This window comes from Ambystoma mexicanum, chromosome 7p, assembly GCF_040938575.1.
Source record: "Ambystoma mexicanum isolate Mex_15411 chromosome 7p, UKY_AmexF1_1, whole genome shotgun sequence".
NCBI lineage: Eukaryota > Metazoa > Chordata > Amphibia > Caudata > Ambystomatidae > Ambystoma > Ambystoma mexicanum.
In genome coordinates this window covers 929,483,898-929,504,741 of record NC_090939.1, presented here as the reverse complement: position 1 = coordinate 929,504,741, position 20,844 = coordinate 929,483,898, and the positions used below count along the sequence as shown (strand labels likewise).

The following is a 20,844-nucleotide window of genomic DNA, read 5'->3' as shown; positions in this document are numbered from 1 at the left end:
TTTGCTTCCTCGCGATCATCGGCTTTCTGCGTCCCTGCTTCCAGCGGTTCCAGATGGGCTTCTCTGCTTCGCACGGGTCTCTGGTAAGTAGTTTGCTGCTTCCTTTCACTGTCGAACGCCCAGCCGCCCTGCACTGGCTTCTGGCATTCCCGCTGTGTGAATTCTCCCTTGCGCAGCCTGCTTCTCAGCACCTGAGCCTGTTGTCTCCAACTTCTTCCTTTTAGCCTGTCGGTCGCACAGAAGTCTACTATTGTTTCTGGCAGTCCTGATTTAAATTTCCTAGGCGCAGGTGTGTGATCCCAGCAATGAAAGCACTGCCTGTGCTTGGTGCTTCTTTAGCTCTGTATTCCTCTACTCCTCTTCCTTGTCAGTGTTAAGGTGTTTCTGAGAACAGCAGTCTGTTTTGGATAACTTGGACAAAAACATTGTAGGAATGTTCTTAACAGGTTTTGATGACAAGTCAATGGGCCTAATTACGAGTTTGCCAGTCCGGTAACAACCGTGCCGGTAAGCTACCGGCACCGTTGTTACTGGACCAGCAAACAAGCCTGCGAGCGGGTGTCATTCTGCACGCCAGGTCTGACCTGGCGAGTGGAACAGCACCCACTCGCAGACCATGTCGGATGCACCGGCACCATTCATGAATGGTGCCGGTGCATCCAACCTCCCCATTCCCATTGAGCCCTATGGGGCTCGAATGGGGAGTAATGATTACCGGCAATGGGGAATTACCTGGTCCGTTGGGGTTGTAATACCCCGGTAATTGCCCATTGCCGGGTGCCGGTAATTTCACGACTTTGGCGGCAGGGCTACCACCAAAGTCATAATGAGGCCCAATGTTTGAGAGTCTAATACCAGGGTTTATGCTTGGGACAGTTGGATGTAATGTGGCAGAACAAAGTATGTGACATAGGCTGGGATGTGGGGGGGGTGTTGGGGGGAGTAGGGTTACACAGACCCAATTGGCTGTATATTGTTATTAATAAACCAATAAAAATGTTATTTTAAAAAGTCAATGTTTGAGAGATGGTCTGCAGATCGGAATGAGAGAGATCCAACACTCTCCATTGAGGCAGCAGGGGAGAAATCACAATAGGCCATTAGTGTTACAAATGAGAGGTTCAGGGGGCGTGGCTAGCGCGCGAACGATGCGGACGTGAGCCGAGTGAGCTCCCGTGAGCGCCGATACAATCCTGTACTTTTATCCTGATTCCTGGGGATTTCGGGCGATATCAACGCCGCGATTGTGCCCGTGAAGCTGTGGGCTAGGATCGACTGAAATCTGGGCGCCTAACGGTCCACCCGACGGGATGAATCTACAGTTTGCTGAAGGCTGAAGGCCGGTGGCGCCGTCCGAACTGCGAGATCAAGATGGCCGCCGGGGCCTGAGGGCAGGTCTCCTTTGCATGACTGTGGTACGGTGTGAAGCGGTATATGAGGCGGACACCATTTGAACCTGCTGGCACCCGGAGGACGCCTGGACAGACCCGAGCCCATCTCGTCCCAGCCCGGCTTGACCGCGCTAGAGGTAGGTGGGTCCCCCCCCCCCCGCTCCACACGGAAAACTGAGCCGGGTGCCGCGTAGGGGACATAAGGGGACCACCGCCTAGCGAGGGACTGTGAGATACGACGGAGGCCTGCACGGTCTCTGGAGGCCCCGTGAAACCCCAATACAGGACGCCAAGTCCCTACTACCCAGAATACATACTAGCCGGTTGGAGGACGCTCTGGGGGACCCGCGGCTCTCCGTCTGATCCGCTGCAGGCCTGCAACACCACACACCGGAGTGGGTTCAACTGGGTATAAATAATATCACTCGATCCACTGTGCCCGACGCTCCACGGTCTCCGGAGCCATGGGGAAAGACAGGCAGAAAAAACCATCCACACAGAGCAGTATGGACCAATTTGCTGTCGCTACTACCCCGGCCCCGGCGGGCCCAGCAACACGACAGAACTCCCCCACGGGGGACGGCCCTCTTTCCCTACATGATGTAATGGCGGCCATAGCTAGTTCCCGATCCTCCATGGAGACTAAAATAGACAGTATGGCGGCAGATGTTTCCTTCCTGCGCCATGACCTGCAGAAACTAACTTCCAGAACAGGAGAGGCGGAACACCGCATCTCTGAGGTGGAGGACAACATTGGCGGGATCAATCGTCAACTGTCCCAGGCCTTGAACCGCCTTAAAACCCTTGAATCGAGGGTGGAGGATGGAGAGGGGAGATCCCGCCGTAACAACGTCCGCATCCTGGGCCTGCCGGAGGGGGAAGAGGGACAATGCATGGAACTATTCTTGGAGCAGTGGCTCGTGGATATCTTTAAGGCCACATCCTTTTCAAAGTTTTTCTCAGTGGAGCGGGCTCATAGGATGCCGCCGGGCAAACCACCCCCGGGTGCTCCGCCACGTACTATTATCGCCCACCTACTCAACTATCGAGATAGGGACGCCCTCCTACAACTGTCACGATCACAAGGGTCGATTACCCATAACGGCTCCCGAATCGCCTTTTTTCCGGACTATACCCGAGAAGTGCAGCGGGCACGACAATCATTTGAACCACTCAAGAGACAACTGGCTCAACTGAATGTGAAATACGGCCTGCTCTTCCCGGCCCAACTAAAGATTTATCATAAAGGAACTACTGTTCACTTCAGTGACCCGCAAGAGGCATGGAAATGGGCGGAGGCCCACGTAGAAGGCGACTGGACAGCAAGGCCAAGGAGACCGAGAGGAAGACCCCGGCCGAGGCCTAGGCGAGCCTCCCTGGGGAGACACCCAGAACGGGAAGGACAGGAGATCCTGGAGCCAGTGGCAGATCAAGAAGAACACTAAACAGAGTATTGCCCCTTACTCCTGGGGCCTAGGAGATATGCTCTGACAGGGGGGCGTGCACTTTTCGCACTCCTGAACCCCACGCATAAATAGTCCACCATGGAAGATGTTGACATTGGCGCAAGGGAGGGAACTCTGGAGAAGGCTCTCACCCCCCCACCCCCCAGCTAAGTCCTTTCCCTCTCCCTTCCATTTCCCCTCCCACCCCCTTCCCCCTTTTTTCTTTTTCTCTCGTTTATCTAGACCCTGTCCAAGGGTCTGGCTTTTGAGCTGATACCTTAATTGAAGGCTCAGCTATGTTGGGGCGACAGGTACTTCGTGTTGGGGTGGAGTATAGGGTGGGGGGGAGTTGGGAATGTTTAAAGTTTTGTTCGTTATTTCAAGACTGTCATGTGTTCGTAGGTCATGCGAATCATTATCTCTGGCTGAAGGCGCTTTGTACTATTTTATGGAACACCCCCGCTCCTTTGACACAGGCAGATACCATGTCGCCTTCTCATACTGATTGCTACACCCTTGACAGTCCCACCATGTGTACTAAGCATCCTCCGTACGGATTAACTGGACACCCATACGACACACTAAATCTCTGAAATTCCTTATTTGGAACGTGAATGGGATGGGGTCGGGAATCAAACGGCACCTTCTCAGACAATTTTTAAACAGACACTCCCCTGATGTGGCCCTTCTGACAGAAACCCACCTGGCGGGATCAAACTCTGCCTTTTTTCAGAGGACTAACTACCAACTTGCCTTTCAGGCGGGGTATACAATGGGCTCCAGGGGCACCCTCATTCTGATACACAAGCGCATCCCATTTGTCCAGCAAATGGTTGAAAGGGATCGGAGGGGCCGATACGTGTTCGTTATGGGAACGATCTGGGGTCAGACAGTGGCTATTGCCTCAATCTACTCTCCACCTGGGCTGGGACAGGAGTTACTGGACAACCTCACTACCCTTATAGGGAAACACCACCCTGAATCACTCGTTCTGGGGGGAGACTTCAATGACACCATGAATGATAGCGTGGACCGTTCCCATCTCCGAAATCGCAACCCAAACACTCCCACTAGATTAGCCAATTTTACATCTGCTCTTGGGCTCCGAGATGTATGGAGGGAGTTGCACCCGAATCCTTGGGAGTACTCCTTCCACTCCGGCGCTCACGGCTCCATGTCCAGACTGGATTACCTCTTTTTGCCGCATACCGACCTCTACAGGGCAAAGTCCGCAGTTCTACTCCCCCGGGGTATCTCGGACCACTCACCTCTTTCAGTTGAATTATGTATGCAGGGCCCCCTCCCCCCTAGAACGTGGAGACTCAACAACTACTACCTGGGGTTCCCGGAGCTGATAGCTCGCCTAGAGGAGGTGTCTGCGAATACTTTGAAATTAACGAGGAGTCGGTGGATAACCCCGTGACACTATGGGAGGCATATAAAACAGTGCTCAGGGGTGAGATTCTTTCCTGGACGACACATAAAAGAAACACCCGCCTTCGGGAAATACTAAAAGCCGAAGAGGAAGTGAGTAACTGGGAGACTAAGCATATCTCTGACCCTACGCCCGAGACCCATCGATCCCTCCAGCGTGCCCAAGAATGCCTTCGGAACAGAGCGATGGACGACGCTAAGCAGGCCCACTGGCAGGCTAGAGCGAGGGTGTACGAACTAGGGGACAAGGCAGGTAAACTGCTCGCCTGGCTACAGAGGAGGGACGAAGGACAACGCCATGTCCGGGAAATAGTTACGCCACAGGGCGACAGCTACCATTCAGACTCTGGGATCGCTGAGGCCTTCGCAGAGTTTTACGCGGACCTGTACCGAGCCCCGACCTCACCATTAAACCCCTCCCTCCTAGATGCGGTAACGTTACCGACTCTCTCGGGACAACAAAGAGACCAACTGGACTCTGCCTTATCGGAGGCTGAGATTTCGGAGGCGCTGTCTCAGCTCCAATCAGGGAAGGCCCCGGGCCCAAATGGATTCCCTGTCGAAACTTGGCAAAAGTTAGGAGCAGATAAAATGGCGGCTCCTCTACACAGATTGTTCCTTGCTGCCCGGGATCAGGGGACCCTTCCACCAGATCTTTGCAAGGCGACTATCGTAGTCATTCCCAAACCTGGCAAACCTTCACATGATTGTGCCTCCTATAGGCCTATATCACTGATCAACGGGGAGGCTAAGATCCTCGCTAAGTTACTAGCGAACCGTTTACAGTTAGTTGCACCCACCCTGATCCACCCGGACCAATGTGGATTTATGCCGTGCAAATCGACTCGGATGAATCTACGCCGCCTCCATCTAGCGTTGGAGAGATCCCCGATCATAAACGAATCCTTGGCCCTGTTGGCAGTCGATTTTGAAAAGGCGTTTGATTCCATTCGATGGGACTGCCTCTGGGAGGTCATGCACCGTATGGGATTCGGAGAGGCCTTTCTGGGATGGGTGCAGTTACTTTATACTAATATCAAAGCTGAAGTGAAGGTAAACGGCTGGTCCTCCAGGTCCTTCCCCCTGGGTCGGGGTACACGACAGGGATGCCCACTGTCCCCTCTTTTATTTGCCCTTGCTATTGAGCCACTGGCTCTTTGGCTTCGCCAAAACACCGCCTGGAAAGGATTCAGTTGGCCGGAGGGTCACGAGGATCGTACGTCCCTGTACGCAGACGACCTCCTCGTATATCTGGGTGACCCACCAAGATCTTCCCCCATTGTAACACAACTGCTCATCCGCTTTGGGGAACTTAGCGGACTTAGAATCAACTGGGAGAAATCAGTCTTCTTTCCGGTAAAGGGTGGAGACCAAGCAATTCCCCAGGGGTGCCCCTATCGGGTGGAACGACAGGGCTTTCGATACCTGGGAATATGGATATCTGGGGACTTATCAAGTTATATACAACACAATCTCCGACCGATCATGGACCGCTTCACTATTGATGTCCGACACTGGAAACTCCTCCCCCTGACACTTATGGGAAGAGCGGCACTCTTTAAAATGATATCCCTTCCCAGATTCCTTTACGTTCTCCAGAATGCCCCACTTGGAATCCCCGATCTGGAGTTTCACCAGATGGAGAAACTCCTTAGAGATCTCATATGGGGGGGTGGCCAACCACGAATTGCGTTAACCACACTTCAGAGATCGATCTGGGAGGGAGGAATAGGAGTCCCCCGTCTACAAACGTACTACTGGGCATCACAACTGGTGGTGGTTAATGATCTTCTCCACGGAAATCGAGACTTGCCCCACATACGTGCTGAGATAGCCACCATGCAGAACACCGACCCGTTGTCCCTCCTTTATCAACCCCTCCCGAGAACCCCCCCACCCACAACCAAAACACACATGATTACGGTGTGGAGACAAGCACACCGATTCATTGGGTGGGGAAACAAAGTTACTACTGCACAACCCCTCTGGCAAAACTACAATCTAGCTGCGACCCAGAAATTTGAGCCGTGGCCCAAATGGGTTAAGGCGGGGATTATTAGGGTTGGGAATGTGCTCACGCAGGGTAGATTGACCTCATTTGATGACCTACAATTGCAATTCCAGATTCCACATACGAAACGATACCATTATATACGCCTGGCCCACGCCCTAAGTCCCTACCTAACAGATGATACACAACTGCCAGACTATACCCCTATAGAGCGTAGCATTCTCCCGGCGTACATTCCCACCAAATGCACTTCCATCCTCTATAATGCCATGTCCTCCTTTGCCACCCCTGAACTGAACGAGCTGAAGGCGAAATGGGAAGCGGATGTGGGAGAGATAGATCCAGAGGACTGGATACAAGTCCTCATGCACCCCCGAGAAATCGCTATTTCCTCTAGGCTTCGACTTGTGCAGTTGAAAATACTGCACCGCGTTTATTACCCTAGAACGCGCTTGCATGGCTGGAATCGGGCCCCAAACCCGAACTGTTTGCGATGCGGGGAGGAGGAGGGAACCTTCTTTCATATTTTGTGGTCATGCCCCCGGATACAAACTTTTTGGAACGCATGCTGTAGGGAACTCTCTCGAGTTCTGAACCGAACCCTGCCACAGGACCCAAAGACTCTGCTTCTAGGTGTGCCTGGTGAGTAAGAAGCTAATAAGTGGGAGACATTACTCCTACACACAGCGGTGGGACTGATCAAGCGCAACATAGCGCAGAAATGGGGAGCCCCTGACTCCCCAACACTGGACCAATGGAAATTAGATATGGACAGATGCGCTATGATGGAGCATAGGATTTACTCAGCACGGGGCTGTCCCAACAAAGCCTTGAAAATATGGGGCAGATGGGAAGAAGGAGCAACCTGAGAACTCCCTCCCACAGCCTGAGGAATGTGTACTGGGTGTTCTGTTTTGTTTTGTATTAGGATATGTATTTGTATTACATACTGCTGCACGTTCTGTGGAAGCCGTTCGACTTCTGATGCTATGGTACTATCTCCATTGATTCTGAATGACCATGACAGTCTTTAAGTTGAGTTGATTGCTTGTTGCTTTATTGTGACTATTTTATTATGTCTAAAACAATAAAATACTTTATAAAAAAAACAAATGAGAGGTTCATCCTGCAAGGGGAAAAAGGGGCATACCATGTCTCATCCAATGAAGCCATGCTATTTCCCTGGAGGTTGTCTCCCCCTAGGTTATCCTCCCTCATATAGCCGCCCTCCAGAGTCAGGATCAGGTAGCGGCTGCCATCCCCTGGCCACATGGGAGGAGGTCACTGCTGGGAAATCAGTGATGACTCCATCGGATTCATCACAACTGTGAAGAAGTGATCAGGAGGAACATAAGAAGGAGAGGTAGCTGTAGGGAGAACTAGAATATGGAAGTAGAGGAGCTTGGAGGAGACTTCGAGGGAGGAGAGGAGGAGTGTATTGAGAAGGCGGTTGCAGGAGATATCAAGAAGTGGGGAAGTGTTTTCAGAAGAAGGCTGGACGCGATCTTAAGAGAGGAGTGGTGGAGAGCAGTACGGAGGAAGTTGGGAGGAACATCTGAGGAGGTAGGTGGATGAGACACCAGTAAAAGGAGCAGAAGAATAATGCAGAGAAAAGACAAGAGGGGAATAATAGCAGAAACGGGGTCAAGGACTTAAGGGGAAGGTGCAGGCACGATACCATTTTGACAGGTCTTGTGGAGGGTCAGAGGCACAAGGCAGTTGCAGAGCACTAAGGAGGAGGTGCAGGATGAGTTGAAGGAATCATACATGTCACTGAGAGGACAGGAAGAGCAGGATAAAGCACTTTAGGCATATTTCTGTTGCATCTCATCAAACAGGTAGAAGATGATGGAATGTGGGGAATATAGCCTGTATAGAAGGTCATGAGAATCTCTCCATGAAGCCTGTGAACAGATTAAGGTTATCTCTCTCTCGGTGACTGGTCAGAGGTTCATCTGTCACTAAATAACCCTTAGGCTGCTTTGGCCAAGGGTTATTTAGCACTAGCGCGTACACCTTGGGTCCCGACACACAGGCATGTGCTCTCCGAGGAGTTGAGGAAGAGAAGTATAAGTCCTGAATCCATACAACAACGAGCCATGAAAGAAGTTCAGGAAGACTTAAAGCCCCAACACTGTGTGTGACTGAGTTTTGAGGAGATGTGCTGGTAAGGGATTTCTGGATTAGGGAGTATGAACCCCAGAGACTGTGTTGTTCGAAGATGGGGGTGTCCTGTTTTTGCGTTATATTTTCTACTGGTAAAAAGTGACAACACTCAATCTGAGGTCCCTTCCCAGGATGTGTTATAAAACTCAGAGACCGGTTGCTTAAAGGTAAGAAGAAGCCTTTCTGCTTCTTGGTTACATGCCCACAATAGACCATTCCATTGATTCTCCTTGTTAGTTACTTAAGGAACACTCCTAGAGACCTGGAAATTAGTTGGGCAGCGTTTTATTTAGTTTTGACCCATTCTGCAACCACCCTTAATACTCCCATCTATCCTCATGTCCGTGTGGTGTTGATTCGGCTCAGCTTCATGACCTTGTCCAACAGTAGAAATGTAATTGTTTTAATTGGAGTCATTTGTGAACTTTTGTCTTTATTTAACAGGTGCATCAATTACCAATCCTGACAGATCCAGCACCATAAAGAGGGAGGAAAGCCTACATCAGAACAAGCCTCAGATCAAAGCAGGGGAGATCAAGAAGTGTTTTAGCAGAGGTGAGGAAGAAGAGGTGGATATTTGGGTTCATCTGTCCCATATGAGATTATAAATGGCACCTGCGCTGCAATTACCTCAACAATTTCCTATGCCAAAACATTGTACATCATTAATAATGTAAGAGGTTCAAAATCCAATGGTACATTAGGAACATAAATGTTAATGAAATGTGAAGCGGCAGAAATATTTTAGCCAATGACGAAACCTGTGAAATGGTTGTTACCAGGATGTTACTTAAAAAAAAAAAAATACAGTTTACTGCTGTTTGTGCTACTTTTTGTTTGGTCAATGTGGAAATGCCAGTGACGTTTTGTGCGCTGCATTTCAGGACCACATGGGTTGCCAGCAAAGATGTTAGCCGCAAATGTACTTTTTCCATAGGTGACCACAACTCTGCAAGAACCTGTCTCGTGAAAGGCACTTTGGTTTGTAATGTTGCTTTTATAAAGTCTAAAAGGGCTAAACACAGGAAAAATACGTGAATCGAGGGTGATGAAGAGTTACCCATTGTATTATTTACACTACAGTATTTCTGTGTTGGTTGTTGTAAGCAGCCCGGTGAAATGAAGAATGGATCCATTATTATGAACTTAAAAGGTTTCAGTGTGTGTCATTTACAAATGATTATTATCATCATTAGGGTATTTATTGAGCACAGACCTAGATTTGGGAAGCATCATGAAGTCGTAGGGGGGGGGAGTACACGTTGAGAGAAGCAGAGCGAGACAAGGGAGCGGGGAGCTCTTAAAGGGGGAGAAGGTGGGTGGACAATTAAAAAAAAACAGTTTCTTTAAATGAAGAATATCTTTATTTGAGGATGTATTTATTTCAGTACTGTGAGCTCACAAAGCATTTGCTTTCTAAAACACCAACACTTTATAATTTTTTTCTACTGTTTGCTTGAAGAAGAGGAAGGGACGGCTTCAATTTTCATTAATCTTCTTGGGGAAGAAGTCGGAGAAAGCATCACAGACCCCAATTCTGGTGAGTTGCAAATGCTTGCAATGCTGGGTTTTAATTAAAGAGACCCCCCTCTCAGCAAGTTACATCTTCTGCTGGTGGGGCACATTGCTTAGGTAGTGCTCAGACTGTAGCATGTGCTCATGTGGAACACATTGCTGGATTTGGTTGGTTGGCGGTTTCTCAGTATGTTACTTCTATTCCTCATATGGCCCATTGCCAGCCTTGTTAGTTATTGATCCATTCCCGGCAGGGTACATCTGTTCCTCATGAGACGCATTCCTGTCCTTACTTGGGCAATTCTCTTTGGGACGTTACATCTGCTAATGATTTGGCGGGAGTTTGTTAGGGTTTGCTTCTTGGCATGATACACCGGCAGCTGCGACACATTACTGACCTTAGTAAATTGTCCGCATCTTTACTGGCACATTGAAGACCTTGGTTAGTTAATGATTCTATTCTGCACATATTTCATCTGATTCTGAGGTGGCACATTGCTTACATTGATTTGTATGTGATCTTTTTGCATATGTTTTATCTGCTTTTACACATTGCTGGCCTCTGTGAAATTAGTTCTTAGTGCATTGCATCTTCTAATGCTTTAACATTTCAGGCCTTGGTTGGTTAGTTCTTGACATGTTACATCTCTTACGATGTGATTCATTGCTGGTCTTGGTTGGTTAGCTAATCTTTTCTCACCATGTTTCCGGGGAAATTGGCAATGTTGCATTTGTTAGATTTGGGCAGTAAGCTGGCCCTACTCTGCTATCATCTTCATGTCTTATTTTCAAGTAATACATTGTATTTTCATTTATTAACACTGACCTTGACTATGATTGCCCTATATTGTTTACTGTTAATTGATGCTGCTTGACTATCTTCTTGATACTAGCTGCATTTGGGTTCCTTGGCATTATAAAGAGATTTCACTTGCTCGTAATGAGGGCCTCTGATAGACGTTACAGCATGGCCAGATATACTGTTAATCTTTGACTGAACTAGAATGTTCCCATGAATGCACTGCTAAACTCTTTTTGTGTTTGTATAAATAGATCTCCCTTGGCTATTACTAGTACATAATGTAGCAGCCTCTTAATACCGTCCCACTCCTGAAACAACCTTCTGATAGAAAAGTTTGACTGTTTAAACCACCCCTAGTCTGGTCTATGCTTCATCATTAAAACCCTGTGTGGAGTGCTTGGCCAATAAAAGTGCTCCAAATGCAAGTGTTATTCACTGATAGACTGCCCACATTCAGAGCCGTCGAATAACTGTATGCCCCTCACCTCTGCCACCTTCGCCGCGCACCCTCCACCCTAACCACCGACACCCCATGAAAACCCACATTTGGGATGTGCGTGCGCTAAAGCATTAAAACAAAAATACACCTTATTTGTGGGATCGTCGATGCCACATACTCTCTCTTCTAACGAACTCTGTTTTTTTATGGCCATGTAATCAACGTAGAAATCATACTTCACTCAAGTGGACACAGCAATGCCAATCCCACAGGTAAGGCTTTTTCAATTTGGAGTTTTTAAGGCTTTGGCACCAATTGTCTTCAAATTGCAGGCGCTAATTGGGATAGTTATCCATCCGGCAGGTTGGCCCTGCCAGTAACGGCAGCAGCCCCCTTGTTAAGCATCCTCTCTCCACTTTGGGCAGTGGCTGGTACCGGCAGAATCGGCCACTGGCCGGGTAGTTATCGCCTTAATTCCTCTCAATTTAGAAATCTGCCATTTTGTGTAAATTTAGCCTGCTGAGTAAAATATGTTTGTATGTCATTATAGCATTCATGTTTACTTTTAATAATATTATAAACAGGTTTTCTTTTTGTGTAACAGGACATGACATTATTTCATATCGCCTAAAAGATGAAAGAGAGGCCTATTACATTGACAATCAAAACAGCAAGAGAAAAGTATGCACCAAGAGTTTACCGGGTGAGTAATCGTGCTAGGCTACTTGGAGATGCAAGGACGAGTCTGGGTTTTCAGATCTGGATGAACATGACTTTAACATTTCATCTTTTGGATAAAAGCAGCATGCTGTTTTCACATTAAGATCTGAAGATAGCAAATTCAGACTGGATTATTTTTGCATTATATGTTTTGGATATGCAGCTGTGTGGTTGCAGGTAGGTGTCACTATCTTTACTGCTCACAGTGGCACCATATTGGCACCTCCTCCAATGTCCTTTTCCACCTGTTTCACTGAACCATGTACATGCCTATCTCACCCCACACTGATGGCCTCCTCAATCTGTTTAAGTACCTATCCAAGGCCCTGATTTCCACAGTTGTATGGGTCCTCAAGCGTTCACCTGTCCAGTTCTTCTGGGTCTTGTCCTCTATGGCCACTTTCTTCTTGGTGATATGATATGTTATTTCTGATGCTTGTTAATCTGCTTAGAATCACATGCTGTGCATATGGTCCGACATCCAGTGGTAACCGCAGAGTATTGCATCTTGTCTTTCGGGGACCGAAAGGGGACGTCGGCATAGGCGTGTCTGTAACAATATCCCTATCGTGACGTGTGTATTACCCAAAATCCCTCACGCGCAGAGGTCCCTCAGACTGTTTTTTTCTGCCCAGATAACTGGTCGCCCTATAGCGGAGCGCTTACTAAAGACATTGTTTATCTTTACCGAATTGTCGGTTTATTCCCCGTTAAGTCACTTCGCTCAATAAGAACATCTTCGACGAAGACTACGGGGGAATCGTCTACGGCTGTGGATTTCAGCGACTAAGATCCGGCGGCCGGATTTTCCACGTGGTCGGGCCCTCTGGCCGATCTATACAGTAGGGAGAGTGGGGTCAGGGTGGCCATATTGTTTAGTATGTCTTTCCTTCTTTCCCCTCTTTTCCCTGTCAGTCTGGTCATCCTTCCCTTTTGCTATGGAAAGGACTCCTTTTAGATTCTGCCCTAAGTGTAGGGTCAAATATCCTTGGAAGGACGAACACAGGACGTGTAACGTCTGTCTCCCCCCTAGAGCACAACGAGAAGCAGTGTTCGGCATGCAAACTCCTTCGGCCCAAGACCCTTAAGGAGCACCGTGTTAAGTGGTGGGCCGCATACGGTATGTCACGTGTGGAGCTCCCCTCCCCCACCGCCACGCCAGCTGAAAGTGACGGGGGTACTTCGGATGACCAAACGTCCAATGCGGATGTTATAGACTGAGGTGACGCTTCTAGGTCCGCCACGCCTGTCCCCGACCCTTCTAGGTTCGATTCTGGTCTTGCTATAGAGACTACACCCGGCGACAGGGGTGTAAAAGCACATTGCACTAAGCACACAACCCCTACGCCAATTTTGACGCCTTCGTCGAAAAAGGCGAAAGCGCCAACGGGGCTGCTGAAAACTTCGCCGGGTCCCTTGGATCGTTCAGATCCAAAGCTTTCCCCACATCCGCAGCAGCAATCGAAACAAACCAAGGGCGCTACTCCAAAACCTACACGCGTCGAAGTTCGGGACCCCGAAGCTTCGATGATTTCCAAGGCCTCAGTAGGCCTGAAAACTACGGCTAGGCCTCTACCCGGAAAACCGACTGCTCCTAGGCCTCCTAGTGCCACAGACGGTATTTCTACTGCCGGAAAAATCATCTGAGCCTTTGTCTCACGATGATTCGGCGACTATCCAAAGTAGCATCGGAAGAATCGCAGCGGCGGTGGGCCTTACTCCAGTTCCACCTAAGTTTATGGGCGAAGCCGCGGAAAAGATTTCGGCGGATTGGTTTCCCGATTCCGATGAGGCTTATATAGATAGTCAAGAGCCTCTCTCCGACACCCTGAGAGGTTCCTTTCAACACCACAGTGCAGAGAACGTCGTTTCTCCTCACGTAGGCCTGTTTGGGTCCTCTAAACGGACTACAGAAAAATGTGAGGGTTGTATGGATCGGCTGGAGCAGATTATCAGTTCCTCTGATCATCCTCCCCCGAAAAGGGCTCGGGTAGACCCTAACCCCCAAATTCAAGAAGATCAGTCTCATGTTTTCCAACAAGAAGACATGGTCCATATGGACACATATAGAGACATCTATAATGAAGAAGAAGAAGCTTCTTTTCTCATACTATGAGGAAGATCAACAGTGACACAGCAAGATCAGGACACTGATATTTTGTGCCTAGACTCTCCTCCGTCCACCCAGGCTCGCCAGGCCTCCCCTGTGGATGACCAAATGGCTTTCAACTCCATGTTGAAGAAAGCAGCTGAATACTTCAAAATTGCCACTGAAGAGGCGGTACCTGATCAGGATTTCGTGGAGGATATTATTAAGGAAAAACCTCTGTCGAGTCCATCCATCCCCCTCCTTAACTCTGTTAAGAGACGGGTAGCTCCCTCATTGGTCTCACCTGCTCAGACACGGGCAGTGAACCCGAGAGTTGAAAAATTATTTCGCTCTTCTCCTTCCAACCCTCTATATATCAAAGGGCACGCCATCCCAGACTCACTGGTAGTGACTACCACTCGAAAGAGAGCAGGGGTACCCCTTGCCACGGGAGAATCAACACCAGACAAGGAGTCTAAAAGGTTGTATGCCCTGGGCAAACGTGTTACATCAGCAGCTGCATACACCATTCGGGTTGCTAATACTACGCTATTAGCGAGCTATGCTGATGCCCAATGGAACTTGCTTCAGGAAGGCCTCCAGGAGGTTCGTGAACCCGCCAGGACAAAGCTTCTCGCCATTGTTTCGGAAGGAAGATTGTTAACCAGAATGTGGTGAAGAACACCTTGGACACTGCAGAAACAGCAAGCAGGTCTCTTGCACAAGGGACTCTACTGAAAAGACACGCATGGTTGCGTACATCAGGATTTAGACCCGAGACTCGGGCCTCCCTCATTAATAAACCCATTGAGGAGACTAACCTCTTCGGAAAAGCAGTGGATGAAGATTTGGAGACAGCCAAGAAGGAGCATGAGACTATAAGGTCCTTGCACAAAATTACACAGAAACCCTCCTCCCAGAGGGGTAATAATTCTCGGCGGTCCTTTCGAGGGCAAGCCTGTGCTGGTCAAAACAACTACGGCACGGGTAACTTCAACACAAATCAAACATCTGGAAGCCCCACTTACTACCCCTCAAGGGGTCAGAAACGCTGCAAAGGTAGAGGCAGAGGCCCCAATCCCATAGGAGCCATAGCCTCTGGTCAGAAATAACCACCAAGTCCAGGTCCCCTCCCATGTCTCCCCGGTCGGGGGGCGATTAACATCTTTCCTCAAGGCATGTGAGGGGATAACTTCCGACCAGTGGGTCTTAAAGACGGTCGCCCATGGTTATTGCGTGGAATTCGCCCGACCTCCACAGACCGCCGTGCTCAATGTGCCTTTCACCGGACCATCTGGAGATCCTGATCCAAGAGGTGGAAGCACCTCTGGGAAAGGACGCCATAGAAGCTGTCCCTATTCTTCAGGTAAACAAGGGTATTTATTCAGTGTACTTCTTTGTACCCAAAAAGGATCTCACCATGCGTCCTGTTCTAGATCTGTGCCCAGCGAACAAGTTTATAAAACCCCAGAAGTTTTGCATGGTAACACTGCTGGAGGTGATCCCATTGCTGAAACAAGGGGACTTCATGGCAACATTGGACATGAAAGATTCATACTTTCATATTTCAATGTTGCCAGCGCACAGAAAATACCTAAGGTTCATGATCCAGGACAAACACTACCAATTCAAGGTACTCCCCTTCAGCATCGCCTCGGCGCCAAGGGTGTTTACCAAAGTCCTGGCAGTGGTAGAAGCACACCTGCGCAGACTATCGGTCCCAGTTTACCCTTCCCTCGACGTCTGGCTCATTACAGGGGACTCGTTCGACGCTTGTTTTTCAAACACCTAAAAAACAGTAGATCTCCTCTTCAGCCTGGGGTTTTCAATCAACAAAAAGAAATCCAGCTTAGTCCCCAGCCAAGTAAAACAATTTCTGGGAGCGCTAATTCGGACGGAAGACGGTCTTGTCTTCCCCTCCAGCGAGAGGGTTCAGAACATGCTCTCTCAGATTACTCAATATGTAGCCAGTCAGGAGGTGATGGTACGCAAGTCCATGCATTTCTAGGGATAATGGCATCATGTAGATACGTCATGTATATACTTGGTTCCCCACGCGCGGCTGCGACCGACGCATCTCTCACGGGGTGGGGGGGCTCACCTGCTTCATCAGACAGCACACGGAGTGTGGTCCCCTCAAGTAGCGTCCAACCAAATAAACTTACTGGAGCTATTAGCAGTGTTCAAAGCATTGAAAGCCTTTCAGGTGCACCTGCAAGGGAAGACAGTGCTGATCCTAACCGACAGCACTACAGCAATGTATTACCTGAACAAACAGGGGGGCACTCGCTCTCCAGTGCTATCCAAGCTGTCCCAAAACATTTGGATATGGGCTCTCAAACACAAGATGTTTTTGTTGTCCCAACATGTCCCAGGGAAACTCAATCTTCTGCCAGATGTACTCAGCAGAGATTTTCCTCTGTCAGAAGAATACGAATGGCGACTGCACGAAGACATTGTGTCCAACGTCTTCACAGAATGGGGTTTCCCAGAGATCGACCTGTTCGCTAATCAGGAGAACGCCCAATGCCAAGACTACGCCTCCAGGTACCCCCTGAACCGATCCAAGGGGAACGGTCTCTGGATAACTTGGTCGGGGAAATTTGTCTACGCTTCCCCCCCCCGCCCCTGACTCCTCTTCTCAACAAGATAGTGCACAAGATGCACCAGGAACCAGTTACCAGGTTACTGGTGGCCCCCATGTAGGCCCGCCAACCCTGGTTCACTCACCTGATGGAAATGTCCCTCTCCCCACCAGTCAAGTTGCCCTGCCCGTACAACATGTTGTCTCAGGACAGGGGGGAGACCCTACACCCATGTCCACAAACTCTGAATTTAGCAGCCTGGCTCCTGAGATCGTAGAGTTTGGACACCTGCGAGTCCCTCAGAGGTGCATGGACATACTCAGGGAAGCGAGGAAACCTAATACACGTTATTGCTATGCCAGCAAATGGAAACATATGTCTTCTGGTGCAATTCTAAGGGCGTCAATCCCATTGATTGCTCACCCTCACACATTGTTTAGTATCTAACCCACATATTGGACTCTGGGTTAGTCTTCAATTCCCTAAAGGTTCATCTGGCTGCTCTGTCAGCCTACACCACATCACAACAAAAGGTATCGTGGTGGAAAATACTGGTGATTAAAGCCTTTATGGAAGGGGTTAAGAGGATGTATCCTCCCATCTCCCACCCAGCCCCTGGATGGGATCTGAATGTGGTTTTGAACAGGCTCATGGGAGCTGCCTTTGAGCCTATGCATAAAGCAAGTCTGAAAGAACTGATCTATAAAACAGCCTTCTTAGTGGCTATAACTTCTATCAGAAGGGTTAGCGAACTACAGGCTCTTTCTGTTTTAGACCCCTTTGTCACAGTCCACAAAGATGAGGTAGTTCTGCGCACACATCCCAGGTTTGCGCCTAAATTCATCTCGAGGTTCCATGTGAACCAGTCAATCGAACTACCCACTTTCTTCCAGAACCCTACTAACATGGCCGAAAGAAGCCTTCACACACTAGACATGCACAGGTCAGTTATGCTTTACCTGGAAAGAACTAAACCACTAAGGAAGACTAAACAATTCTTCGTTTCAGTGGCAGCTGGTAGAGAAGGGGACCCTGTCCCTAAATCGGCTATCTCAAGGTGGCTTGTCAAATGCATCACACTATGTTACACTCTTGCTGAGAGAGAACTAACCTTCAAGCCTAGAGCACACACTACTCGAGGCACTGGGGCATCTATAGCATTCATTGCAAATGTTCCTCTTGAGTCCATTTGCAAAGCAGCAACCTGGAGTTCTGTACACACCTTTACAAAACACTATTGCCTAGACACTCATTCTAGGTCTGATTCTCAGGTGGGACAAGCAGTACTAAGACATCTTTTCTCTACCGTTCCTTCTCACAACCCACCGCCAACTCTGGGTAGTGCTCGCTAGTCTATGCACAGCATGTGATTCTAAGCAGATTAACAAGCATCAGAAGACATGCATTACTTACCGTAATAGCATTTCTGATGATTGTATCTGCTTAGATTCACATGCGCCCTCGCTACCTCCCCACTCGGGGTGGAAGGAACATAGACGTCTTACTACTTTCTCTCTTTATGTACTCACTCACTATAGCCTTGGGTTCCCTCATGGCAGAAAAAATACAATCGGCCGGACCTCGGCGCGTGTGGGTTTTTGGGTACTACACACGTCACTATAGGGATAGTGTTACAAACACGCCTATGCCGACTTCCCCTTTCGGTCCCCCAAAGACGAGATGCAATACTCTGCGGTTACCACTGGATGTCGGACCATATGCACAGCATGTGAATCTAAGCAGATACAGTCATCAGAAATGCTTTTATGGTAAGTAATGCATGTCTTATAACGCGCTTAATACCCAGAGGTTTCTAAGCGCGGACCCGGGGATCTAACCTGTGTTGCTTCGTGTCGTCTTGCTTCCAAGGCGAGCATGTTGCCGCTGAGCTATCCTCCCGGTGCAATTGCAGTTCTCCAATTTGGCTAAGGAATACCCATGTCGTGCAGCATGCTTGTAGAAAGGGAGCAGAATGAGGATCGCGTTCGATGTATATTGGGCTTGTCAAGGCCATTGTGGTGCCTTCTCCTTTATTACCTCATGAGTCTGCACAGTGGACAACCAACCTCTGTTTAGAGTGGAACATTACATGTGTAGGACCTTCCACCTGGTTGACCATCAATGCCAGGTAAGAGAATGTACTTAACAAAGGATTTTATTAACAACTGTGTACAAATGGTAGTCGAACAAATGGATAGGGTCTGAATTAATCGAAACTTTGTCCAGATATGTATTCTGGTCTGTGGGGTAGTGTTTTGCGACCACTTGACAAAAGAAGGTGTTTTTATCTATGTACTTTGAGCCTTTGGCGTCATGAGTGGCTTGACTTTCAACAAGAATCATAGCCACAAGATGACAGGAGGCTTCCCTAAAGTGTGGTCTAGGTTCTCACTATGCCCATCCTTAACTTCCTTTCTCATGAAGTTCTAGCCATCCACCCACATGCCCAAATCTCTGTTCCTCAGTGTCTCACCTCAAGTATTATTCCTCCACCCAATATAGGTTTACGTCTTTGTATACCTCTTCTTCACTCCTGATCTTTCAACTTTCTCCCGGTGCATGAATTTTTCACCTGCTCCTTTACAATTTTGCACTCTTTCTCCACACCTCTGTCTATCATCTCCTCCTTTACCTACTGCATATTGCACAACTTTTTCCCTTTTCTTCTTTCTTTCGGCACCTCTTTCACTCCTTCAGTTACTCTTCCGCTAACTGTCTCTCTTACCTTTTATTCCTATTCCTTTCTTATTCACCTATCAGTGTTTTCTCTCACTAGCCACCTACTCTTCTACACAGCTTCTTCACCCATTTAGGCACCCTCTTTTTCACTTTGTTAAAAGAAACAAGCCCTCTCAACTGATCTCTATCTCTTCCACTATCTTCATCACTTTGAGCACCTCCACACTTTTGGGCGCTTATTTTACAATATTATTTTTAAATTTTATTTTATTTTACTTGTGTGTAGCCAAGTTTTGGCTTTTACAAGGAACGTTGAAAGATGAACATGAAGAGGAAAAAGAGAGAGAGTGCTGTTCCTTGTGGTTGTCTTTCGTGTTTACATTTGTAGTGCTACAATATTAAGTTTCCCCAATTTACTTTTTACTCTCCCATCTTCTTCACCCTTTTTGGAAACATTCCTTCCTTCCACTCATCTGGTCCTTTCTCCTCTCTGCCCTCTGAGTCAATCTCCACCCAACTTCATTGACCTTTCTCTCCGGCACCCTCTGTATCTTGCTCCCTGCCCACCATTTCTCTCAATTACCCACCTTCAGGGTCTGTTTTTCCCAGGCCTTCTGTGCCTTCCCTGTAGATGCTTTACTCCTTCCTTACCTGAACCTTCTGGGCCTCGATTCTAGCTTCCAGTGTCATATTCTCTCCAGGCTCTAGAGACTCTCCTCCATTCTCCACCAAGTCAACAAACAGCGAACAGTTTCAATGCAATTAGGTCAAGAGACCTTTTAAAAAATAAAAAATATAAAAAAAATTTTAGAAAGACCACACTGTGACCTCACAGAGCGGTCTTTCTAAATTGAACTGTCAGCACCTGCGACGCATACGAGTGCATGCAGGGCCTCACAGGCACGTTAGGACCCAGAAGCGGCCTAGACAGTGAACGGTAAATTGATTTGTGTGTTGGGTGTTCGATTTTGTGGGTGTGTTTGTGCACGTTTTGTTGGAGGGGAGTATTGGGAGGGGAGTGAGGTGGCGGGTTGAGGGAGGGGCTTCAAGGGGTGGAATCCCCCCAGTTTGGAGTAAATCATGGAAAAGAGGGTTGGGGGATGATAGAAATGTCATTATTTCGATTATTGTAGGCTGCCTAAAATTGGCCGAAAATAATCGGTCTTTCGGTTGGGCGTCCTACAAAAATCAAAAAATGACATATAACCGTTTCAATTCCCCCTTCTTTTGAATAACTTAGGGATGTTTCAGAGATCCCTCATTTTTGATTTAGTCATGTATCTGAGGACGGGGTTCTTAAGGTCATCAAATCCAATAAACCCACTTTTTGTAAGGCCAATGCCTGTCCTGCTTAAGGACTGTGCTGATTTCTTGGTGTCTAATATTACTTAAATCATTAATGCCTCCTTTGATTATGCCATTGTGCCAGGTAGTCCTCAAGGGGGCTTGGATTTCGCCTTTACTTAAAAAGGAATCTCTTTATCCTAGCATTGATGAAACTATCACCCCATCACCTGTCTCCCTTTTCTTTAAAAAATGTGGGACAGTACCATCTTGACACTCATGGG

General features: G+C 48.2%; 1 protein-coding gene across 3 annotated transcripts in view; it reads left to right on the top strand.

Moving 5' to 3' along the window:
* Positions 1-20,844, top strand: part of LOC138526458 (zinc finger protein 181-like) — a 354,082-nt gene that overhangs the window by 127,172 nt on the left and 206,066 nt on the right. For 2 of the 3 annotated variants that reach the window (XM_069637236.1, XM_069637234.1), the window contains exons 4-7: positions 8,892-9,002; positions 9,910-9,987; positions 11,431-11,475; positions 11,808-11,906. In XM_069637236.1, the coding sequence (XP_069493337.1) occupies positions 8,892-9,002; positions 9,910-9,987; positions 11,431-11,475; positions 11,808-11,906 (333 nt within the window). The remainder of the gene's footprint in view (positions 1-8,891; positions 9,003-9,909; positions 9,988-11,430; positions 11,476-11,807; positions 11,907-20,844) is intronic. The other variant, XM_069637235.1, reaches the window with a different exon arrangement.